Genomic DNA, 26,198 nt, shown 5'->3' with positions numbered 1-26,198 from the left:
GCACAAGGACGTCCTAGATTATGTGGTTAAATGTGAAGAATGCCAGATCAATAAAGCTGAAAGGCTTAAGATGGGAGGATTACTCCATCCATTAGACATTCCTTCGGCGTGGAAATGGGAGAGTATCTCCATGGACTTTATAGTTGGATTACCTACTAAAACACATAGGGGGCACAACTCTGTCTGGGTAATAGTTTATAGATTAACCAAAATGGCTAGGTTTATAACAAGTAAATCTTATGTTAAATCTCCTGAATTGGCTAGATTATTTGTAGAAAACCTCTATTGACTATATGTCTTACCAACAGACATTGTGTTAGATAGAGATAGGAAGTTTAATAGCCATTTCTGGAGAGATGTGTTTAAGAGGTTGGACACTAAACTTAGCATGAGTACAGCTGAGCATCCTCAAACTGATTGTCAAACTGAAAGGGTTAATCAAATCCTAAAAGATATGTTATGAGCATATGTAAGTAAACGGCAAACTAATTGGGAATAGTACTTACCTATAGTAGAGTTTTCATATAATAGTGCCAAGCACTTTCCACTGGATATAGTCCATTTATGTTAATGTACGGGTTTCAGCCTAGATCTCCTTATGCAGTAGGATTGCAAAAGGAAAAATCACAGGCAGCTAAAGAATTTTAAGAAGATATGGATGAGGTGCTTAAACTTGCTAAATACAGTATCAAAAAGGCTCAAGATAGAGCAAGAACATATACTGACTTACATAGAAGGCCTCTTATGTTCGAGGAAGGGGATCAAGTTTATTTGAAAGTGCTTAAAAAATCTGAAACCATGGAGATGGGACCATGTCCAAAGTTATCATCAAAATATTGTGGACCTTTCACAATACTAAAGAGAGTTGGAGATATGGCTTACAAACTCCAATTACCAAAGACAAGTGACATACATCCAGTATTCCACGTTAGAAGACTCAAAAAGAAGTTGGGTCAATGTGATAATGTTATTCAAGATTATTAGATAGTGGAACTCATAGATACTCAATTTCTTCCACACGAACAAGAGAGAATACTAAACACAAGAGAAAAAGAACTAGAAGTACAATACAAAGAGTGTTTAGTTAAGTGGAAGGATTGTGCTAAAGAGAGTTCAACATGGGAGCAAGTAAGTATTATTCAAAATGAATTTCCCACTTTTAAGATACAACCTTTCAATCGTGTTTTCAACGACGAAAATATTTGTTAAGGGGGAGGAAATGTGATGTTATTAGTGGGCGGAGCCGAGGCTCGCAGTCCTGCATGGGAACAAGGGCCAGGAAGCTAGGGGAACATTTCTTAAGGGGGAGGAAATGTGATATTATTAGTGGGCGGAGCTGGGGCTTGCAGTCCTACGTGGAGGATTGTGGGAACAAGGGCCACGAAGCTAGGATTCTAAAAGAATTTCCGTGTGGGCATTGACAAGATGGTTCCATAGCTTCATCTCTCCAGCTCTCTTTCTCTGTGTGTGGGTGTGATAGCTTATCTAGGGTATGCCTTATGTTTCAATGCCCTTGTGCTCATGTCTTGCTTGTCTAGAAAAAATTATTTGATAGTCTCAATTTTTTTTTCTCAAGACTAAAGATTATGTGATTTTGAAGCTAGAATTCATTCACCAAGACATATGAGCTAAAACCATTTAATGAACACTTCAAACTTATAGAAGGAAACTGTTTAAAACTTATAGAAGGAAACTCTAAATAGGTAGGTATTCCTCCTAGCGTATTTTCTACTTTGACACATATTCTATATATCTATATTCAAGATAAAATTGACTCTTTTTGGCCATCACTCTTTAGATGATCAATTGTCCATGATTACCCAAACCAAATAATGGTCACTCTATGTCCAAAGCAATCCCACCTTATAGTTTTCAACGGGAAACTATAAGTTTCAATCATAGACAATTACCCAAACTTTATAACGATCCCTCTTTAAGAATCAATCTTGGGGTTCAAAATATTCACTTTGTGTTAACAATGGGTTGATGCATACCTAATCTTGCTATTACTTAAGAGTAACCTTTTCTATTTTTTATTTGTATTCGTATCCTAGATCATCCAATTGCAAGTGTTTCTACGGCTGCAAAACCTATGGTGGTGATGAGAACCAAACGACAATTAATGACACACAATCATACTCAATTCACAATCAAGGAACATAGTACCTAGGGACTCCTTTGTATAGACTTCAAAAATAGCATTCTAGATGTTGTTTAAACCTTATGTCTTCGACTGTAGAGTAGAATTCCTATGGGAAACCTTGTCTTAGTTGTCTAACATGAACTTTAACTTTATCGAAGGTTCCTTACATGATCTACCCATGCAAATCCCTTTCCATGTTGTGTGTAGCCCGAAAGCAAAACATCTTACATGGGATGAAACTTTTGCATGCCATGTACACAAGTAAATTTACATGCATTCAAGTGTCCATACCAAGTGAAAACAGCTAACCTAATGAGTAATCCTCCTAACCATAAGTGTAACTTTGCTATCGTCCAACTACATACCAAACTTCAACTTGATATTTGACTGGTCATAGAGTATATATAAAAGAAAATGTGTATGTACTATGTACTCTGTATAAAAGCAAGTGTGTGTACTCTATAAGTAGAGTAAACGGAGCGCTTACACACACACACACACACACACACACACACACACAGATGGCCGTACTCCTCAACACAAGCCTAGGCGACATGGTGGTGGTCCTCTACACCAGCGACCCTCCTCACTATTTGGCACGGGGGTCTCCAAAGGGGATCGAAGGCTGGGGATTCTCTAAGCATATAGGCCATTGGATGGGGGAGGGAATAATCAAGGGAATAACATGGGTACTTGTAGGGGTATTTTGGTTATTGATTAAAGAATTAATGCCCAATCGCCATCTGCCTCCTCTGCCTGCACACGTTGTTAGGTTTTTTTTTGCTAAGGTTTTCACGCATATGTACATACCCATGCATGGTGCATCAAATAAAGAATTGCCCATTCTCCAGAGCCAAGTAGCTATGTGGGGCCCACATGTGTACAGGCAGCAGGGGACACTGTATATATAGTTCACCAATTTTTATTATTATGAGTATTCGTGTGGTTTTATGCAATAATGAGGATTTGGTGGTGCGTAAAACTTCTCGAGGAAGCTTGTGGCACCCGCATGGGTCCCAGACTATGCGAGTGGTATTGTTTTTTATTTCTATGCATCGGTTTGAAAATAAAATCGCTTTTCATTCACCATGGGTAGCATCACAATGAAGCTTCATGCATGGCAGCGTGTAGAGGAAGATATGTAGTAAGCAATGACATCAGGATGACAGTTGGCCCCACTAGGCGTGCCTTTGCAGACAGAGTTTGTGAAATCATGTATAGTGTCAGTTTGATGAATTATGCAGAGAGCTCATCATTCGAGACAAGGTGGGACCCACTTCACGTGATATCAGATGCATAATGTTGAAGAAAATAGAATCTTGGTAGTGACACAACAATGGCCAAGTGTGCGGGAAGACATGCAGGACACAATAGTTGATTATCTAAGCAGTGTGGGCTCCTTGGAGGTCAACTATGGACAAAAAGGATGCCCAAGGTGGCCATAATGAAGGACTAAGTGTGAAACATGATAAAAGTAAAGGGATAACCAGCAAATGGTGTGTAAGAGGCTGAAAAATCAGCAAGGGAGAAGACGCTACCTTGAGAGCTTGTGAGAGGAGCTTGTTTTTGCCATATCTCTCTCATTTGGAGTCAGATTATGGCAAAGTAAAGTTGTAATTGGGGGTTTTTGGCCATTCCAGACGCAATGGTGTTGTCCATTTAGTCCAACAATGCACCCATTTTCTGCAGTCAGTAGAGCTCTTCATGTGTGTGTGTGTGTGTGAAGGCTCTGTCTGTGAATTAGCCCTCTTTTGGTATTAAGAGCTCTATGTTTATGATCCATCCCTTCTATTAGAGTCCTATTTCATCAATTTACTGAGCAAGATAAGGGTTTCCTCTCCCCTATGTGCTGATTTCATGTGTGTGTGTGTGTGTATGTAAGAATTGGGTGTTTCATTGAGGGTGATTATTTGAGTGTTTGGGTGCTCAAGATCTTTCTTTTGTGGTAAGTTGGTGTTGTGTGTGTGGAATCAAGCCAAATTGGGCCTGGTCCTGGTGCCCCTATTGCGTGTGTGTTATTCTGAGAGTGTATGTTGGGTGATTCTAGAGACATTGTGTGTGTTTTCTTTCCACCCCACATCTCTTTTGGTGCCCTCCACCGAGGACGCTTCTTAGAGTACCTTCAGGCTACAGGTTCCCAGACATAGGTGTCTGGCTTCAAATAGGTGCAGGTACAGGTGTTCTTCACCACTCGTGTGATGTCACACATCTTTGCTCCTCATCCCGTGAGTAGAGCGTTACTACTACACATACAGGTTTTCTTGATTACTGGTTTTCTACGAGAGGGCTTCTCTCTCTCATTGAATGCATTGACAGTGGATGTATGTAAGTGTGGGTTTGGTGGCAATGTGGGTTTACCAATGATAGGATGTACTTTTTATAATGTGGCTAACATAGCACAAGCATCTTATGCTATCCTTGTGAGTGTGTGAGGTTTTTAGCTGGGGGATTCTCGAGTTCTGAGATCCTTTCGATGATTTAGGTGGAAGATCGTCCGACACACCCCATTGCGGCATCAAGCTAAGGATGTTATATTGTGGTTAGATCAGGATGTGCATCTATTGCTCAGGTCATTAAGGCATTGTGTTCTTGCTTCTCTACATTTATGCCCAACTAGAGTCAGTGATAAGGCAGTTATTATCAGTTGTTTTTTTTTAGCCACAGATCTTTAAGAAATGGAGTGATTTTGGATCACATCAAGGGCTGGTTTTTTTGGGCTTTTTACCATTTTACGCGTTATGCTGCCGAATTTTTCTCATGAATAACCAAGAAAGACCACCATTCTTTCCGTATTATCCAGCGCAAAGAATTAGCATAAACGTGCATGTTGATAGGAAGATCTTCTTTCAACAGCGCATCGTATTCATGTTTGGCCCAGAAAGGTTGAGGGAGATAATGGAGTCACCTTTTCCAGTGATTATTCCAATAATCAACTATGAAGTCTCTTTTGATGTGCACGTCTTTGTTCTCTTCTAAGACGCAAGGGTGCTATCTTAACAAATTATTTTTGCTGAGTCTAGCTTAAGCAATGTTTCCAAGTGGATTTGCGAGCAAGCAGCTATGTCATTTTCTTACCGTTCCATGGAAGAAGTGATGAAGATGTGGAATAATTTTTGGAGAAGATGGAGGTTGCTTCATTAGCAACCAAATTAATAATCATGCGCAGATGTCACCGTCTCCTCCAGATTTGTTTGAAGGATGATGCACGAGTTTGGTCAAAAACATTTGAAGAGGAGTTGCATTTGGCTGATCCACTTGTAGGTTTAAGTTGGGATAATCTACAACATGGATTGGAGTTGGAGTTTGTGAAGACACAGGATCCTGAAAAAGTGTGGCACGAAGTGCAGGGTCTGGTGCAAAGGGAAGGTGAGCCAGTGGATCAGTACATACGTAAGTTCTCATTGGCATGGGAGCGGATGTGCAAAGCTTTAGCACCACAGGTATCCCCACCTGATATCATGAAGAAGGACAAATTCTTGGCTGGTCTATGGGAGAATTTACGTTGGAGAGTGGAGCTAAAGAAGCCCAGGTCATATGAAGACGCATTAGTTGTGGCAAAGAGCAAAGAGTGGAAGTTGAAGGATGAGCCGGTTAGGTGTGGAGTCTTTGCCCAGGAGGCCCGAGTTTAAGCATGTGGATTTCTTACAATCTCGCATGCCAGAGGTTCAAAATGTACCTGCAGTTCCTATTGCTTCTCAAGTTATGCCAGCAGTGGTTAATGCCACAGTACCAGATGATGGGTTAAGGCAAGAGATGAGACAAATGGTGGATTTAATGAAGAATCTTAGCCTATATTTGCTAAGCAATGTGGGAAACAATTGTGGCTATGGAAGGCAATCAAATCAGCCTAGTAATGATGGTGGACAAAATAATGGCAAAAAGTGGAAGAATGTACCTACATGTTACAACTGTGGTGAACTCGATCACATCAGCCCACACTGTGATAAACCAAGAAGGATGGGAGGAGACATGCATCCCAAGGTGTTAAGTGTGGTTGGTTTGGAGAAGATTGTAGCAATTGAGGATCCAGTGGTGATGCCAGTTGGGAAGAGAACCACATATGAGAAGGAGGGAAGAGATGTTGCAGGTCCAAGTAAGAAGAAGGGAAAGATACATGAGGGTGAAGATGTGAAGGAAAAGAGGAGAAGAAGAGCTCGGCGGAAATTTCATGTCTCAGACTTTCCACTAGGGGGGGGGCAAGATAGCTCGACAGAAATTTCATGTCTCAAAATTTCCACTAGGGGAGGGGCAAGATAGCTACAGCTTGAAAGAGGAACTAACTAGTAGAAAGGTAGACGTAACATTTGGGTAGCTAGTAGAAATGGTACCGAGGTTGAAGCGTCAATGGAAGAAGTTGGTCAACCCAAAGGAGAAGGAATCAAAAAGAGGGTCAGTGAGAGTGTTGGCCATTGATGAGTTGTCAGACATTTGTCCCATAGTGGATGTCTAGCACAAAAGGAGGAACGTTGGAAAGGGTTATGTGGATGGTGGTGCACAAATCTGTGTGATCACACAAACTTGTGTAGAGAAGATGGGTTCCGTATACGTTTGGCAAACCATCAAAAGGTTAAGTGTCTGGGTGTAGTGAGAAGCTTGGAAATTGAAGCCTACGCAGCAGTCAAAACGGTGGTAGATTTTCATGTGATACGAGCTGGATTGGGGGCTTATCCAATCATCCCGGGAAGACCATAGTTACATGCAGTGAATGATGTTCAAGATTGGAAACATGGTACAATCAGCCTATGTGGGAAGATGGGGGGTAAAAGATTATTTGATATGAATAGCAGAAAGCCACTAGATGAAGATTATGAAGAGGGGGAGGATTCAAGTGATGAAGAGTCTTCCACCACAGTATCAGAGTTGGATAGTGACAGCACCACTAGCAGCGATGAGGATGCAGATGTGGCATTTCTATTGGTGGACCTTGAGCGGGGACTAGCCTAATTGCCTTTATGAAGGGAATTGAAGATGAGTCTGAGGGCCCATATGAGGTGATTGAAGAGCTAATGCAACCCAAGGTTGAGTTGTCAAAGAAGCAAGAACTGGTGGTAAACATGATTAGCGCAGATCTCTCAACCATGGAGAGAGAGAAGTATTTACACATGTTGTCAAAGTATTCGGATCTTTTCATCACTTCTTATGAGGAGATTAGAGGCTTCAGGGGGGAGGATTTGTGCATTGATATGAAGGATGGAGCAAATCCAGTGCAGCAACGAATGAGGAGAATGGGTAGAGAGCAGATGGAAGCCTTGCGAGAAAAGGTGGACAAGCTATTGAAAGTGGGGTTTATATGTCCAGTGGAGACAGCCGAATGGGTAAGTCCAGTAGTGGTCACTCCAAAGAAGGATGGGAAGTGGAGGATTTGTGTTGACTTCAAGCCTTTAAATGCAACCACACAGAAGGACCCATACCCTCTTCCTTTTATTGATCAAATCTTAGACTCAATGGCAGGGCATGAGTGTTACAGTGTCTGCGATGGATTCTCTGGCTATTTTCAACTAAAGATTTCTTTTGAGGATCAGAAGAAGACCTCTTTCATCACACCATGGGGTTGTTTTTGTTACACTGTGTTGCCATTTGGGTTGTCAAATGGTCCAACTCATTATCAAAAGAGAGCAAATTGGGCGCTTTCGCCATTCATTGGCAGTTGTGTGAAGGATTTTATTGACGATTTCTGTGTCTATAGCACACGGGCTGAACATTGTGAGAAGCTAGAAATGGTATTAGAGCGCTATAATGAATGTGGTGGTCAGCTCAATCCTAAAAAATTCTCTTTTTCACAACCAAGGGTGAAGCTGTTGGGTCACATGTTTCTACAAAAAGGAAAAGGGAGCCAATACATGAGGCCTGTATACTATGCAAGTAGGGTCAAAGTAGTGGCAGAAAGAAAGCTGTCAGAAGTGGAGTTAGTAATGGTCAGTGTGGTGTTTGCTTGTCAACGATTCCACCATTACCTCTTGCCACGACCATTTGTTTTCTTAACAAGTTATGCTTTTCTACCTCAGCTCATTAATGGTGTAAACATGTCCAAGGCAGTAAAGAAGTGGGTGATTGAACTGCAAGAATTTGAGTTTTCATTCTTAGTTGAAGAAATCACTAGAGCAACATTAGTAGATCTCTTGACATATAAGGAAAGCCCTCTTTTGGTCAAGGAAGAGACGGTAAAGAAGGTGGCCGAGGATGTGAAGGAACTCAACAATGCACATGTCTTGTACTTTGATGGCTCGTACAGAAAAAGCCATCGGCTTCAGGGGGTATTGCACTCTATGACCCGGAGGGTAAACTTGTGTGCAAGAAAGGGTTCAAATTGGATGCTCATAGCAACAATGAGGCTGAATATGATACATTAGAGGCAGGGTTACATATATGCTTAAGGCATGGTGTGAGAAGGTTATGTATAAGAGGAGATGCTCTCTTGGTGGTGAAGCAGGTTTTGGGAGTGTGGAAGACCAAGAATTCCTCATTGAGAGAGATGTGTGGCAGAATTAAGAGTCTGTTAAAGAGGCTGGAGACATGGAGAATTAAGCACATTGAGCGTGCTCTCAATAAGGAAGCACATGAAGCAGCCCAAGACATGATTGGTGAAATATTTGTGCTTAAGGCTGATCTTCCCCTTTATCGTGGGCAAAGAAACTTTGGCACAAGAGGAGGAGTTTTTGTTGGGATAGCAGTCATCCCTAAGGATATCGAGAAGCCTAAAAAGTATGGATTTGTGTGCAGCTTGGGGATGTTTTATACATGATGGGGGCTGATTTGGTATTGAGACGTGTGCCTTAGAAGGAGGAGCTTTTCAAAGTGTTGGAAGAGAATCATGAAGGCGCATGTGGTGGTCATTTTGCCTTAAAAATTACTGTGCATAAAATGTGTGGCCTAGTTTGCAGAAGGATGTTTATCATTGGTGCAAGTCTTGCAAGAGATGCCAATCATTTGGAAAGAGGGTGTTGAAGCCAGAGCTGCGAAAAACCATTTTGGCCTTTGATATGTTTGAGAAATGGGGCATTGATGCAGTAGGCCCGTTATCCATTACGAGTAGGGGCAAAAGCTATATTTTGACTGCAATAGTGGATTATCTTTCTAGATGGGCAGAGGCTAAGGAAGTAAGGCAAATCACTACCAAGGATGTGGCAAAGTTTGTATATGAGGAGATATGCTACAAATTTGGGATGCCATCGGAGCTACTTTCTGATAAGGGGCCAGGATTTAGAGCTGAATTGCTAGATTATTTATGCAAGAAGATGAAGATCACACGCAGGTTTACCACTCCTTATTACCCACAGTGTAATGGATTGAATGAGAGATTCAATGGCGAGTTGGTACAAATTATTTCAAAGGTGACAAAGCACCAAGGAAAGAATTGGGATTTGGAGTTGCCTAGTGCATTATGGGCTAATCGCACAGCAGTAAAGACATGTACAGGATTTACTCCAGGCCTTGTTGCCTGTGGAAGTTGAGATGCCAGCAGTAAAGCTATTAGAAAAGTTACTAGAGCCTTCTAGTGATACATTCAAAGAGAGACTTTTGCATTTGCAAGAAGTGCAGTTGGGCAGAATGAGTGCCTTGAAACACTATGAGCAGATGCAAGACAAGGCTTTGGCAAAAATTAATAAAAAGGTCAAGAGAAAGGATATAAAGGAAGATGATTTGGTTTTGCGCTACAACAGTAAGCTGGACAAAATTTTTCAACGAAAGTATCAAGTTAAGTGGGAGGGACCGTTCAAAGTAGTGGAAAGCTTTAAAAATGGCACTTATCAGTTGGCAGACCTTGATGGGGCACTGCATGCATCTAGGGTAAATGGGTTACGTTTAAAAAAGTATCATGTCCGGCTGATGGTTTTAGTAAAGGAAGAAGAGCAGGGAGGTGAAACGGAGTCCAAGAAAGTGGGAATAGTTATTGATGGTGTGCAAGCCTCACAATGTTGTTTGCTGCTCTGCTGATCATGAATGATCTAGCAGACTAGGAGATGGGCAAACTATGCTAGGTATTTTTTTGCTAAGGTTTTCACGCATATGTACACACCCATGCATGGTGCATCAAATAAAGAATTGCCCATTCTCCAAAGCCAAGTAGCTACGTGGGGCTCATGTGTATAGGTAGCAGGGGACAATGTGTATATAGTTCATCGATTTTTATTATTATGAGTATTCGTGTGGTTTTATGCAATAATGAGGAGTTGGTGGTGCATAAACTTCTCGAGGAAGCTTGTGGGACCCGCATGGGTCCAGACTATGCGAGTGGTATTGTTTTTTATTTCTATGCACTAGTTTGAAAATAAAATGGCTTTTCGTTCATGGGTAGTGTCACAGTGAAGCTTCATGCATGGTAGCGTGTAGAGAGGAAGATATCTAGCAGGCAATGACATCAGGATGACAGTGGGCCCCACTAGGCGTGCCTTTGCAGATAGAGTTGGTGAAATCATGTATAGTGTCAGTTTGATAAATTATGCAAAGAGGTCATCATTCGAGACAAGATGGGACCCACTTCATGTGATATTGGATGCATAATGTTGAAGAAAATAGAATCTTGGCAATGACACGACAATGGCCAAGTGTGCGGGAAGACATGCAGGACACGATAGCTGATTATCTAAGCAGTGTGGGCTCCTCGGAGGTCAACTATGGACAAAATGGATGCCCAAGGGTGGCCATAATGAAGGACTAAGTGTGAAACATGATAAAAGTAAAGGGAGAACCAGAAAATGGTGTGTAAGAGGCTGAAAAATCAGCAAGGGAGAAGACGCTACCTTGAGAGCTTGTGAGAGGAGCTTGTTTTTGCCATATCTCTCTCATTTGGAGTCAGATTATGGCAAAGTAAAGTTGTAATTGGGGGTTTTTGGCCGTTCCGGACTCAATGGTGCTGTCCATTTAGTCCAACAATGCACCCATTTTTTGCAGTCAATAGAGCTCTTCATGTGTGTGTGTGAAGGCTCTGTCTATGAATTAGCCCTCTTTTGGTATTAAGAGCTCTATGTTTATGAGCCATCCCTTCTATTAAAGTCCTATTTCATCATTTTACTGAGCAAGATAAGGGTTTTCTCTCCCCTATGTGCTGATTTCATGTGTGTATGTGTGTGTGTGTGTGTGTGTGTGTGTGAGTATTGTGGTGTGTGTTCATTGAGGGTGATTATTTGAGTGTTTGGGTGCTCAAGATCTTTCTTTTGTGGTAAATTGGTGTTGTGTGTGTGGAATCAGGACAAATTGGGCCTGCGGGTCCTGGTGCCCCTATTGCATGTGTGTTATTCTGAGAGTGTGTGTTGGTTGATTCTAGAGACATTGTGTGTGTTTTCTTTCCGCCCCACAACGTCAAACGGACCTCTTGAATGCTGACGGAGAGGACCACACACGCACTCTCTCTCTCTCTCTCTCTCTCTCTCTCTCTCTCTCTCTCTCTCTCTTCTCTCTCTCTCTCTCTCTTCCATAGCTTGTTGTCAAAAATTTCATGAAGCTTCACCCCCATTACCATTTGCCCCTGTGTTTTCTCTCTCTCTCTCTCTCTCTCTCTCTCTCTCTCTCTCACACACACACACACACACACACACACAGCTTCAAAGCGTTCTCTCTCTCTCTCTCTCTCTCTCTCTCTCTCTCTCTCTCTCTCATACAGGCGTTTCATCTCTCTCTTACCCCATGCAATTAGCTCAAAAGTTTGCAGGTTTTTTTCTCTCTCTATCTCTCTCTTTCACCACTCTCTCTCTCTTGTCTTCTCTTGAGAGGGATTCACACACAGAGAATCTCTCTCTTTCTCTTCTACTTACATCAATAGTCGTATTTGCCCAATTTTTTTACCTCTTCTCTACACATTTCTCACATTCTCTTATACTCTTTCTCTTTCGCTTCTCTATGTGGTTCATCATAAAAACATCTTGATGAGCAACAAGATTTTCTCGCACGAGGATATCTCACTCAAAAGTGGACGACAAGCTCGACGATGCATAGCGAGTGAAGAATGTATATCCAAGAATATATGCTATACTAGGAGGATGGAAATGATGGAGCATCTCAACCAAGTTTATGGAATAATACATTCTATTCCTAAGAGAAAAAGTGGACGACCCCCGGGTTTGCGCAATGAAAAGTTCTTCTCAATCGGCAATATATGAGAAGCAATCTCATATTCGATTCAATAGTGCACAATAGAAGTTTGAGAGAAACAAGAAAACACAAGAAAAGTGCAAGATGAAAGAGGCACTCAGCGTATGGGATTCCATGAACGATGGTGAAAGGGAAATGAAAGGGCTAAAAGATGCGTTTCTCAAAAATGTCTTGGCCGAGGCTATGGATGCGTACATGGCGACAAAGGTGGAACATATTGCGATGACTATTCAAAGAACGATTGATGAAGGATATGATGCACATGTAAGAAAAATTACTATTCCTGAATCTTTGTTTTGCTTGTGTTTCATCATGCTTTCCTTTTCTTCAATCATATTTTCTTTATTTAGAGATGACATGTCTTAGAAAAAGATCCATCACGATAAGAGAAAGAGATGCTTAATGATGAGGATAATAACGCCAATCTATCATCAACTCCGGTATGTAGTTTTTTTTTATAGTATGCTTGTCTTGATCATATTCTTCTTTAAATAAAAATGGTGTACATCTCTCTTGCTTTGTAGAAAAATCTATCAACAATTGACCACCATGGACCTTTGTTAGTACCAACTAAAGTGCAAACAAGAAGAAGGTACTATGAGGAGTGTCACTTAGAAACCTCCCTAGCCAAGAAAAAGAAAGAATCCACTCCAACTCACAAAACTCCAAAGGTTCAACCACACTAGTTTATTTTATTGTGAGACTTATGGTGTCTTTTGGTAATAAAAATATCTTATGTTACTTGTATGTTGGACTAATTTTTTTTATAGACACGATGGTCTATTGGCTCTAGGCCTCACCATGATGCAATCATTATCTCTCCCACACCAAATATTATCACATCATCAACACTAGTAATCTCTAATGGCGAGATTCACTTGGATTCTTCATCGAGTGACATCGGGCTCATGCAAGAAAGGTTATTATTGATAGCTTGGATTGTATATTTTTATAAATTGATTTATATGTAATTATAATTTCAAATTTTCTCTTTTAGATATGAGGGTGGCTCATCCATTCAATTTAGATCACATTTATGTGGTTTCCATTTTCTAAAGCCACGCTTATATGAGGATATATCTAGGAGTCCAAATTTTTTCTAGGGATGTAGACATGTCCAAGCACTTATTTCTATTCATGCCAATTGTTGATAGGTATGATTTATTGTCCTTGTTTCTACTTACAAGTTATATAATAGTCTTTAATATCCTTCTAATGCAAAGTGTGTTGATTGCTTTAAAAGGGACCATTGGGTTCTCTTTGTGATCTATAATAACCATTTGAAGAAGATTGTGCATTTACCATCGGAATACCATGGCATCATGTACTTCAATTCATTGTCTACTTCCATGCAGTCCTCAAGACTATCTTCCTGTTCTGCATCGGCGAGACATATTTTACATGCTTGATATTGTATTTGAATTGAATGGACTGCTTATGTTTTGCCATAAATACAATTATAGTGCTCTTCAAATAATGTCACAAAATTGCACGGATGCCACTTTGAAGGACTTTATGGAGACACAAGACTCACATTAACACCAATTGAGATACCAAAGGTAGGTGCACAATCAATGGTATCATCCTCTCTTACAAGTTTAACTTTTTCTAAGAAAGTGTATTGTTTATCGACTTATATAGGTTCCATGTCAACCAAATGCTATTGATTGTGGCTACTACACTATGACATACATGAAGCGTCTCATTGAAGGTGCATTTGGAAAAAGATCAAAGAGTTGGTCAATACTCATAGCATGCCATAGTTCTTTTATTGTTCATGTATATGGTTTCCTTACATTATTTTTGATGTGTAGCTAGCAAAGACATAGTTTAAACATGAGGATGTGCTAAGCTTGAAGAAAGAGCTTCCCAAATGAACAAGGGATGCCATGGGTGTGGAGAAGAGTTGATCCATTAATGCATTGATGTCACTTTTAGCCTTTAGCTTTTGTAACACATTTTGAGATATGGAGTCTCATGTAACACATTTTGGTCTCATTTTTGGACATAACTCCACTACCCCTTTCATGTAATACATTTTGGTCTCATGTGCCACAGCTCCGCAATGATTTGTAACATGTTTTAAAAAAAGGAATTTGCCTCTTGTTATTACATTTTTGTGTCTCTTGTCATTTGTTATTTGTCATGTTAATTTTAATGTGTTAAGCTCTGTTTGGAATTTGTCAATAACAAGTGCCATAGGTTGGACGTCCTTCATTCTAGAAAAGATCACCCTAAGGGTTTTCTCTAGAGCAATACTTTCATGGTTTGATCCTGGATCATTTGTGCACATCAAAAACCAAATGGGTATCCCAATACCATGTTGGTTTGGTAATACAGCTCCATATAAATCGCATTTGTCTTGAAAGTACTATCGATAGCCCATGAATTATGTGTAGAAAATCGCATTACCATGTCTAGCATCCAATTATCTTGAATAATAATAATGAAAGGCTTATCCTTATCATCCTGTGCATGAGGATTGTAAGGTTGGCAATAGCACACCTAGCAAGATACAAATGTTAGCTTACTTTTACTAACCACATCCTTACACTTATATGGAGGAAGAATTTAATGCATACCTTGCCTTGAGCCTTTAACATGCAAGACTCACTCCACATGGCGGTCCAGTCATAAAATAATAATCTATATCATCAATAAAGATAGCAAGGACAAGGTGTAAGTTATATTAAAACGCCATATAAATAGTACCTTGAATCCATATTTGATAAGACAACATGGAAATCTCCCTTTGAATCATAAAGAACCTAAACATTACTTGATCAATTGGAGAAGACCGCTCATAATGCAATCTTTCTTTTGACAAAGACATCTTTGCCACATGCCGTGAGCTACCCACATCAAATAAAATATTCCATACAACATTCAATGACATTTGGATGGACTGGTAAGTGATACAAATCCTCACGTGTGCCAGGGGAATGCCATTCATGAAGAGGAAATAATGAAATAGAGGCATTTTGTGTATCCTTAAAATACACTACTCTCACCTTGAAAGAGCAACCACATTTCTTGGATCTCCTTAGTCTCTTCTTAGTTCCTTTCCTTTCTGCTTTTCCACCTCTATGGCATGCATAATCAACAATTGTCTTGTATCGGCCATGATACTTACTTGAACGAACCATTATTAGCCTCACTTTGTGCTCACTCCATCAAATCTTCATCACCATTTGATGCCTCAACACTTCTTTCATGCCTAAGAAGTATGGTAGTGTCTTTTCTTGGATGTGATTGGGATACATTGGGATTTTGGTTCCATATCTTACATTCACAAACATCAAGGAGGTCCTTCACATATGCAATAGGAATCCCATGCCTTCTAATGTCTACACACCATGTAGAATTAATTTTTGGATAGTTTCATCAAAACCTAAATGACATGTTCCATCTCCCATTGTGTGTGACATTCTTGCACAATGCTTTCCCACTCCTCTATGTAGGAGATTTTCATCTTTGGCGGCGAACTTAAGCAAAGATATGTGGAAAAATCTTCATTTTTTTCCAAGCATAGATTGTCTTTCATTTTCCTCCATCTTTTTAAATCAAGCATGCCTCTAGAATCACAAGACTTCAACGCCTCCAAGGTCACTGAAATGTTTCCTTGCATTGCATCCTTCATTAAGTCATAACTTTTCTTTTCAAAAGAGTAGAACCTATTAGACACATATTGACTTGGATCAAACGAAGAAAAAGTTATTTGTCTCCTTAGCTCCTCTAAGTTTGTAAAGGTTCCTTGAGGATGATCTTCACCATCTTCATGGTTGCTGGTTTCATAGGTGCTTGTGTCATCATAAGAATCATCCTCGGAGATCACATAGTCACTTATGTATCCTTCAAGACACTCCATCTCTTATAAGGACAGGATCAAACAAGAGGATAGCTACTATGGGTGATCAAAAATCAATTCTTAAACATGGTTCCAAGCTTACATTATAGCTAGTAATAATATCATAGTTTACTCTTAGTTCCCATTATAACCAGAGATTTCATAGTTTACACTTAGTTTACATTATAGTTCTCCCCTAGTTTCAATATTGAGGATAAATTTCAAGTATCACCTAGTAATATCAATCACCTTATTGTGCTTATTTAAGTGAAGCAATTCATATTTATGAGGCACAAAATTTTAGATATCTCATATTCGAATCAATTAGTTATTCCCATGCAATCTTCTTTGAATTTCGTGCCCGAAAATTTGGCACCTAGTTCACACTTAGTTCACCCCTAGTTCACAAAATTCTAGTTCACACCTAGTTCACATTTTGGATCTGACGAGACGGAGATTTAATCCCGACCCTATCCTGTCATTTGGCCGTGCCATATAGTCATGAGGCCAGCAACTGGCCTCTCGCCTAAAAGCAAGTGTGTGTACTCTATAAGTAGGGTAAACCAGTTCTCGCGAAACATATTTTAGTGAGCCGGTTTGAAAACCTTCTGACCGCAAATTGAAGAGGATATTTACCAATTTGAGGAGGTTTTTGTACATATAATTTTGAAAATATAACTAAAACTCCCAAATTTTGAGCCGGTTTAGTTTCCTTCTCCCGTAAGTTTGAGTCGGCTTTGCACAAATTTGAACACTCTCTTGGTTAAGTCGAACATACCTTTTCCCGAACCCTGGGGTAAACGGTGCGCTTACACACACACACACAGAGAGAGAGAGAGAGAGAGAGAGAGAGAGAGAGAGAGAGAGAGAGAGAGAGAGAGAGAGAGAGAGAGAGAGAGAGAGAGAGAGAGAGAGAGAGAGAGAGAGAGAGAGAGAGAGAGAGAGAGAGAGAGAGAGAGAGAGAGAGAGAGATGGCCGTACTCCTCAACACAAGCCTGGGCGACATGGTGGTGGTCCTCTACACCAACGACTTCCCTCTCGCCTCCCAAAATTTCCTGAAGCTTTGCAATATCAAATATTACAACAATTGCCTCTTCCACACCGTCCATAAGGACTTCCTTGTCCAGACTGGCGACCCCACCGCTACAGGCTCCGGTGGGCACTCTTTCTACAAGCTTCTGTGCGGCCACCAAAGAACATTCTTCAAAGATGAGATCGATCCCCACATCATGCATGATATAGTCGCTGTCGTTGCCATGGCAAGTGCTGGACCCAATCTCAATGCTTCTCAATTTTACATCCCTACCAGACCCCATCTTGACTACCTAGATGGCAAGTATACTGTGTTCGGCATTGTTAGGAAGGGTCTGGATGTCCTCATGAAGATCAACGACGCATACGTCGATGCAGAGAATTTCCCGTATCAAAACATAAGGATTAAGCACACATATGTGCTCGAAGATCCTTTCGAAGATCCCACTCAGGTTGATGAGCTCAGGCCACAAAGCTCACCCGCTGCGCGCTACGGATCATGAAGTGAGGCTAGAAGATGATTGGGTCCCCATGGATGAGAAGTTAGATTGCAAGGAACTGGACACGTTCTTGCTCTGTAAGGAAGCACATTCAAGAGCAGCTGTTCTTGAAATGATAGGAGACATTCTAGAAGCTGAGATCAAGCCACCTGAAAATGTTCTTTTTGTATGCAAGCTTAACCCCATAACCAAGGATGAGGATTTAGAAATCATCTTTTCTAAATTCGGCAAAGTTCTCTCAGTTGAGATTATCAAAGACCACAAGTCCAAGAATAGCTTATGTTATGCTTTCATAGAATTCGAGACTCGAGAAGCTTATGAAGATGCTTCTTTCAAGATGAACAATGCTGTGATCGATGATCAACGGATCCATGTCGATTTCAGTCAGAGCTTATCAAGATTGTGGACACAGTATCGTCAATTCGGAATGAAGGCAATGGAAGGTGGAAAAGGTGGAGAGAAGGGGATGCGGCACCATAAGAGCTCAAGAGAAGAAAGAATGAGTGAAGCAAATTGTCATTCACATGCAACAAGGAGTCAAGGAATGGTCCGAAACAAAAAAGGCATAGGAGAAAGTTACAAAATGATCTTTACATGCATCATGAGAGACAACACAAATGCTATAAAGGTAAAGAGCTTCAACACTAACATTAAAGTATCAAAAACATTTGGGTGTGCTTTCTTTGCACATGTGAAGGACGAAAAATCTTCCTAGATATACAACAATCATTTATATCACAAACGAAGGATTACCAGGCTCTTATTTGCCACAAGTGCTCATCATTGATGGACATGCCTCACTTTTATCCCTTATATTGTAAACCGACACACCGTTCCTCTAGGAATGCCTATCAAATTTGCATTTGATGGGATAGAATATTCCCACTTGGAGCAGTTCCACTGGGCTATTGGAAAATGCCTGGTATTCTCGTGAAAGATGCTCATTTCTAGCTCAGTTTATGAATGCCCCCAGGGAATAACTATAAGTTTTTTGTGGTGCAAGAGCATAGGCATCTATTTATGTGGAACTGGTTGATGAATAGAATTTGAGAAAACTTAACCATAGCCAAAAAATCTGGTCAAACCACATGTGCGAATGCAGAGAAACTCGATAGATAGTGGTGCTTAAAATGTTGATCAACATCTTCTAGTATAGGCTTTGTGCAAGGTGCCCTGGATATGGGATGGAGCAATGGGAGGTGAGTTCTTATTAGATAAGACAAGTGTAGAGAAGATGGTGTTTGGAAACCCATGTCTTTTCGTGTGAATGACTGGGAAACAATGCTTCCTTCTTGCAAAGGTGCCCATAGGGTGAAAAGAACCAAACGAAATGAAGTGAAATCCTATTGGAAAGGTCGTATTCTTGCTTTCAAAGTGACCGACAATGGGTGGCTTGCAAAATTTCAACATGTCTACATGGCCAAAGACATGGTGCTAAATTTGGATGAACATCTCATTCTTCATTCTTACTGTAATTTTGATAAAACCTTATCTATTTGATACATCAAACTTTCTCTTGCTGCTGCGCTCTAACATTTTATTTATTTTTGAACAAATTTCAGTTATTTTTCCATCAACAGCTGTGGAGTGGCACATTCAAAGATATTCACAAAGGGATTGCAGACGTTATGTATGCTGACAAGCCACCTTCTTTTTACAAAACAGTGGGTATGTGTGTGTATTTTGCAGAATACAGGGTTCCATCAAGAGAAGGTGCTCATGGAGAGCTACATGAGTTACCTGTTCCAACCATAAGATCACTAGAATGGGAAACCCCTGATCCAAGTACCATATCAAGCTTCAAATCCAAAATCAAAGAAGATATCCTTAAAGCTATGTCTCCGGGCAGGATTTCAAGAAGGATAAAGATTCAATGGTTCTTGCCTATACATGTCTTTGTGGCATGTTTTAATAGAATGGATTTGCAGAGGACAAGAAGGATGTGGCTTAATAGAAGACTCTCTATGACTGATCTAGACACTGTACTTGGAAAGGATGGAGCACCAAGGAGACTTTTCATATTGGCGACACTATCAGTTGTAGAGTAAGCCCAAACTCTATGTCCATCTCATACCAAATATGTCGTCAATCATTAGTGTTGGGCTATGACTACAGGAGATGGAGAAGCAAGCTAGGTAGTTGGGTCCCTCTAGATTCTGAGGAGAATTGCCCAGAGTTTGAATTTCAAATCACAGTCCATCCATTCACTGAACATAGAAACTTTATAGTAACATCAAACTGGAGACTACAAGATGTCAGAGAGTCTCTTGAGTTTTTGGATGAAACATCCCTGATTATAGATTCAAAGTTGATGACATTGTTGTCAGCACAAGGATGGAGAACACAACCTCATGCATTACATGTCTTCCCCCAAAAAGAGTTGTATTTGAACCACTGGCAAGGGCAAGTTTGTTGGCCTGAAGTGGATTGTAATCACTACATTTTGCAAAAGGTCATATTTTTTGCTTCTTTGTTAATATTTTAGCAACACCATGATACACCATAGTACACAGTTAAGAGTCGAATTGTTGATATTGAATATTTGAGTACAAAAGAATATATGTTCATATGGACAAAATGAACAAAACTGTATGCAACTTGGAATCAGTCAGTAAAATCAACTTTTCGTTTTGCATGAGATGATCCTTGAACTTCTGAGACCCTTTTTCTTTTCTTTTTGTCAAAAGATCCTAAGAGAGGTTTAGATGGGGGTGTTGGTGTCTTTAGCTTTTGAGGGGTTGGCAAGGGAGACTTGACAATGGGTACCTCAAGGATTGGTGAGGGTTCTAGAAGCTCATCAAAGAATGCTTTTGGAAAGTCAGTTGTGGACTCATCCAAAAGTGGCTCCTCAAACAGTGACTCGTCAAATAATGGTGACTTGGGTTTTTTAGGAGTTGGCTCCTTTGGGTTTGGTTTTGGAGAGCTGGCAGCCTTCTTGGGAGACAAAAATGGCGGATTGAATTGTGAGCAAAGATGAGCAAAGATTGGTCCTCTTAATTTTCTTTGATGTCCGACGCTTTTGAACTTTGAATTTAAGTGGTGAGTGGAATGGACACCCTTTTTCAAAATCCCCCATTGCCTGGCTTTTCTCCTTGACAGGACTTGGGCTTGCTTCTTTGGGAGGTGATGATTTAAACTTGTCCTTGGCAGGGCTTTTCTCCTTGACAGGGCTTGCTTCTTTGGGAGCTGATGATTTATCCTTGTCCTTGGCAAGGCTTTTCTTCTTCTTCTCTCCTTTCTTGGTGGATTTAATTTTCTTTGATGGCAAGGGAGAATCTGGATCAACAGGATTGATTGATCTTTCCAAGAGCATGGAGACTGCCTTCTCCCTCACCCAACTAACCCAAAACTCTGGATATTCATTCAACTAAGACAAACAAAATAAAAATTATGAATAAGAGAATAGAAACTATAGGATAAGAACCAATCAATGCAAGATATGATGCACTTACAGTGAGAGTGGTCGTCCTAAATTTAGACTCAAGGTATCTCCATGCATTAGCAAGCACCATCCATCCACATGATGTAGAGTCCTTTTGTAAGGGAACTTTTTGATTGTAGTACTTGAAATCTTCTAGCTTGTAGTCATCATAAGTACTACTTAGGTAGCTTAGGATAAGTTTGGCAGCACTGAGAAGTAAAGTAAGAGAAAAATTAAAAATTTAAGAAGAAGAAGCCACAAAACAAACACCATGCTACTTTCTTACATTTTACTTCTCCCATGAATAGATGCTAAAGAGTTCATGAACAACACTTCTCTATTCAATAGATTGAAGATAATAAGACTCGAATGGCCTCTGAAAGGAATAGAAAAATGCTATTAGATAACAACATTAATAATTCACAAAAGATGAAGGGAGAAAGACTTACATTTCAACATAAGGATATACTATATAATTGCAAGTAAGCATAAAACCCTCCAAAAAACTTGATAGTGACCCTTGCTTGTTAAAAAGGCTTTGTGTAACAAGTGGATCAAGTATGCAAGCTTGCAATACCATAGAGTCAGGGAGATCTCTCATAAGACACCTAAAGATAGAGGAAAACATGAGAATTGACAATGGAGACATGCACCAGAAATACTAAAAAGCACAATAGATAAAGATCTTTACCTGAGACAGATAAATACAATGGTATCACTTATCTCAATATTGGGATCTACCAGCATTCTTGTGTCTTCAAGGGCTATGTCACAGTAAATCTCATCTTCCCCATGCATGGAGACATCTACAACCATTTGTCCTGTCATATTTTGCTAAAGAATGGAGTTGGATGCCTTTAGCCTTTCAACTAGTTCTGTCATCAAAATAGATTCTTCTGTCATCTTCTCCTTGGTCTCTTTGATATCTCTGTCCTTCTTCTTAGTCTCTTTGATATCTTGGGCCATCCTTGTGGGATACAGATGAGTAACATCCTCAATAACAACAGAGGGATTAGGCTTTCTTGCTGGAGGAATATTAAGAATCTGAAAAAGCCTTCATGTCTTCACTCAAAATGGGCTCAAGCACTTTGTCAAACTTGTACCTAAGCCTTGAGACAAGCACAAAGTCCTTGCTCATGAGGGTGACCCTGTGAGCAAACCCAACAGCAATGTAACCATCATTCATAAAGTCAATCAAAAAATCTTCTGTAGCTTCTTGTAGGCACATTAATGCTTGAGAATCCCACCGTATATTGACAATCGTGGTCCCCTTAATCATGCTTAGAAGTCTCTCTGATATCTCCTTAACAACCCTCATAAAGGGCAACCTTGGTCTAAGGAGACATGTAGCTTTTTGTGCTTCCCTAATCTCTCTTAGAGATTTCACTTAAATTTCGCTTGATTCGGGACGTGGGCGAGCTTATGGAGAAACTTCGGGGAAATCAAGGAAACAGAAAATGTCATTGGAAATGAGCACGTATATGTGTTTTATATATGACCTAAAATTCCGTACAGTGGACCGTTAGTGCCACATGGCAAGAGATGATTGGTGCCACATATCCAACGGTCATTTTGAATCTCATGCGTATATAAACTATCCACACGTGTCATTTAGCACAACTAATCAATCCTCTTTCAGGCGTTTGCCAGTATTAAGCGAACGCAAGTCTCCCTCTATTTTCTCATAGTCACGATTTCGCCTAATTGTGGCTTTTCCAGCAACTCTCCTATTGTCCAGCATTAAGCTAATTACCACCCCTCTTGTAAATTTCCACCTATATTTTCGCTTAATTCCGGTCGCCTTTTCATACGTAGCCTTAGTTTTCTTTAAGCTCCAATGCTCCCCTCCAACAAAAAGCATTTACTAATGGAAGAGAATCCTCAAGTTCGAGAGGAGATCTTTGAAGAGAGTCCAAGTGAGAAACTCTTGGATACAATTTTGCAAGATGGTGGTAACATGAACGTGTACATGGATGCAGTGGAGATTTTCAATCCACAATTTGATCTTTCAACGGTACTGAAGCTCAAAGATATCCTTTCAGAGGAGTTTAGCGAATTTGAGAAGATAGTTGACGGGAGGCTTTGCTACCATCTAGAAGGTGGTTATTATTGTCATTTGACTGAATTTACTAAACTCGCACTTGAAAAGACCAAGGTTACAAAGAAATTTGGAAGGTTTTCTAAGAAGACTTCGATCAGTTGTCCACCAAACATTTCATGCCCAATTCATAAGAAACCATGCAATTTAGTCCCCAAGGATGTTAGCTTTCTTTTCTTTCTTTTTCTTAAGGGAGATATGCAAGATAAAGACCAAGATTTAGAAGTGCTGGAGAAATGGAGGAAAACACAAATGTTACCACAGTCTTGAAGCAGGAGAGAATAATGAAATTCTATAGGAAGAAGAAATTGATGTTTTGGCTGAAGAGAAGGAAAGTGCAGATCTTGATGTTGCTGAATTTAGAGCTATCACAGTCATTAATGAGCCCACAGAGGAGACAAAGTTATCTGGATCCTCTCTTACTGTGCCAACCCTTCCCTTCTTCTATATCAATGATAATGAGTATATCCCTTTATTTTATCTTCAGTGCCTACTCAATATAAGGGAGGACTACTGTCTTGTAGCCATATCAGAAGCTTCTGAGGTAGCAAAGGATTTTATTGACACAGAACTAGAGTCAAAGGAAGAATTTCTGGCACTTGATTTGCAGACATCTGACCATTCATTTGTTCCTGCTCCTGATGCACTAGCTTTGTGCCTGAGAAGAGTGGAAGAGGAGAAGCCTTCCCTAAGAGATGAAGATTTTGAAAATAGACTTGTTGAGTTAGGTATATAGTCTTTTGGCAGAGATATCAAGTTAAAGGATTTAGAAAAAGGAGAGATGGCTTGTTCATGTGACCTTATGAAGGAAGATGTAGTTGCTGAGGATGAGTTGCAAAAGGTACTTTCACTTATAAGAACCTCAACAAAGTTAACTTTATTATAATTTTTTGTAACATAATTTCTTCTTGGCAGATTGAAATCCTTGACAAGGATGATTTTCTTGGGTGAGCTAAAGGCTATAGAGTGAAAGCAACTGAAACTAGCTCAAGAAGGCATTCATCTGTGCTCATGAACTACTTACCTACATTGGACAATGCTACCTTCTCTGCATTTCACATGCAGTATTTTGAAGACCCTGAGCTGCCAATATTTGCATTGAAGGTGTTATCAAAGTTCATGGGGTACACCCCCCTTCAAATCAATGCTAACAATATCCCACTTCTACAGAGAGCTACTGCATTTAGAATATTTGGTTATTTGGCAGGTTTCAATGCCTCAAGAGCTAGATACTTTCTTTGCTACTCAAGCTATGCATCTGCAGCTGAAAAGTCAAATGTGAAACTCCTTGGTGGCTATAAAAGAAGAAAATTTCTAAGATATAGGGGTGACATGCCAAGTGATGTTAAGAAAATAAAAAATTGATGTACACCAGACAATATTTTGCAAAGCCATATTTTATAAACACATCTGTTGAGGTACAAAGAAGAGTATTAATCTCTTGTCAAGGTTGTTAGTTTTGTGATCTCATTCTTTGTAATTGTCGCCTGTAGAACCAATTGAATAATTCTTTAAGAGCATTGCTTCTTCTTTGTCCACGTCCTTTTCTTGTACATCTAAAAAATGAAGTCCTCGCTTGATAGTGTGACTTTTCCATCCCCTGTGTGTTCCATGTTGCAAGTGGTCCCTCTTTGGAAAGATATGGTCAATGTAAGTAGAGAATATGCTACAAACACAAATATTTGTTAGTAAGATTAATGAGATACTCTGTGCAACTGAAAAAATTATTTTGATCTCACCAAGTAGTAAGTGATGTCTTTCTCTCCCCAGGCATCTGTGATAGCACTTTGGAAAAAAAACCCATAAGTTCATAAAGAAAGAGGGGTTGTTTTATTAGTTCAAAATTCACAGATAAGGGGTTTTTTAAATACCCTTTGAACTCACGTTGTATAGATGGTTTACATATAGTGAACCCCCCGAGATATTTTCTCTAAGTGCCCCCCATTGTTAAAATAAGGTAGTTCATGGTGGGGAGGACTTGGCTAGCATTAATTGACAAGTAGATGAGGACGACTTGGTGTTGATGACAGTGAACAGACTTGGGCTACAATACAAGTCTTTAGCTAACTCAATTTTCATCTCGTTTCCATGCAAAGAACTATGCTAGATTTTGAGGATTTGGTTGCTTTATGCATGACAAAGGAAGCTGGGCATAACCTTGGTGGATCCATTAGTAACCATGACCAAGTGTTTTGTCATAATCATGGATGTGGTGGCAATAGATGTGGAGAATTTGGTCAAGGACTTGGTAAAGATGGCCTATATTATGTCCATAATGTAGGTAGATGAGAGTTTTATGTCTAGAGGAGGCAAATTTATGCCTAGAGGTAGGATAGAGCACAACCGTGTGGTGGTAGAGGCCGTAAAGGACCTATACATTGTGACATGCAATGCAATGGTTGTGGAAAACGTGGACACTTGGAAAAAAATTGATATCATGAACCCACTTATGGTCGGAGAGGTTATGGTTGACACCATAAATATGGCAATAATACATGTTATAATGGAGGATATAGAGATGTTGCTTATGATAGAGGCTTAGTAACCATGAAGCATGTAATAGGGATCATGTCACAACCGCCTAGCAATGATTATTGGTTTATAGACTTGGGTACCACAAACCACATAACACATCATGAAGAGTGGTTTGACCATAAACATTGTGAGGAGTTTGTAGCCACTAGAGATGACACTATGCAATCCCACTATGCACATTGGGAGTTTACCATTGGTTACTAGAGATGGGAATTGTGATGCACTTTATTTACTTACAATCACAAAGAATTTCACCCCAATTAGACAAATGACCAAGCAAGTTATGCACATTTGGTTTAACATATATGGTTGATTTATTGAGGAGTTCAAAAATGGAAGACAAGTAAGCGTATTACACAAGGAATGAAGAAGTGAGGCCTTTCACTTTGGATAACATTACAGATAGTATATAGAGAGTCATCATGAACAAAATAAGAAAGTTGAGCTATGGTATAGATAGATTGGTCATGTCATCCTATAATGGTCAAAGCATATGGAGACAAGAGAAATTGTGTGTAGCGTAGATTCAGCTA

General features: G+C 39.9%; 2 protein-coding genes and 3 pseudogenes across 2 annotated transcripts; 4 read left to right on the top strand and 1 right to left on the bottom strand.

Moving 5' to 3' along the window:
• The first annotated feature begins 7,095 nt into the window (after window positions 1-7,095).
• LOC147443458 (uncharacterized) lies at window positions 7,096-10,078 on the top strand. Its single transcript, XM_086529506.1, has 6 exons — window positions 7,096-7,595; window positions 7,791-8,058; window positions 8,149-8,304; window positions 8,376-8,845; window positions 9,018-9,395; window positions 9,805-10,078. The coding sequence occupies exons 1-6, from the start codon at window positions 7,096-7,098 to the stop codon at window positions 10,076-10,078; spliced, it is 2,046 nt and encodes a 681-aa protein (XP_086385632.1).
• A 2,238-nt stretch (window positions 10,079-12,316) lies between these two features.
• LOC147443457 (uncharacterized) lies at window positions 12,317-13,335 on the top strand (annotated as a pseudogene).
• A 3,715-nt stretch (window positions 13,336-17,050) lies between these two features.
• Window positions 17,051-18,326, top strand: LOC147443456 (peptidyl-prolyl cis-trans isomerase CYP59 pseudogene; annotated as a pseudogene).
• Window positions 18,327-18,790: 464 nt separating this feature from the next.
• Window positions 18,791-20,032, top strand: LOC147443455 (uncharacterized; annotated as a pseudogene).
• A 183-nt stretch (window positions 20,033-20,215) lies between these two features.
• LOC147443454 (uncharacterized) lies at window positions 20,216-21,522 on the bottom strand. The gene is made up of 5 exons (XM_086529505.1): window positions 21,482-21,522; window positions 21,319-21,408; window positions 21,064-21,241; window positions 20,691-20,978; window positions 20,216-20,542 (listed from the first exon to the last, which is right to left on the bottom strand). Exons 1-5 carry the CDS (start codon window positions 21,520-21,522, stop codon window positions 20,216-20,218), a joined length of 924 nt encoding a protein of 307 aa, XP_086385631.1.
• Between the last annotated feature and the right edge of the window lie 4,676 nt (window positions 21,523-26,198).

The sequence above is a fragment of the Adiantum capillus-veneris genome, chromosome 14, assembly GCF_014529385.1.
Source record: "Adiantum capillus-veneris isolate H3 chromosome 14, ASM1452938v2, whole genome shotgun sequence".
Lineage (NCBI taxonomy): Eukaryota > Viridiplantae > Streptophyta > Polypodiopsida > Polypodiales > Pteridaceae > Adiantum > Adiantum capillus-veneris.
This window is presented reverse-complemented; position numbering and strand designations above follow the sequence as displayed.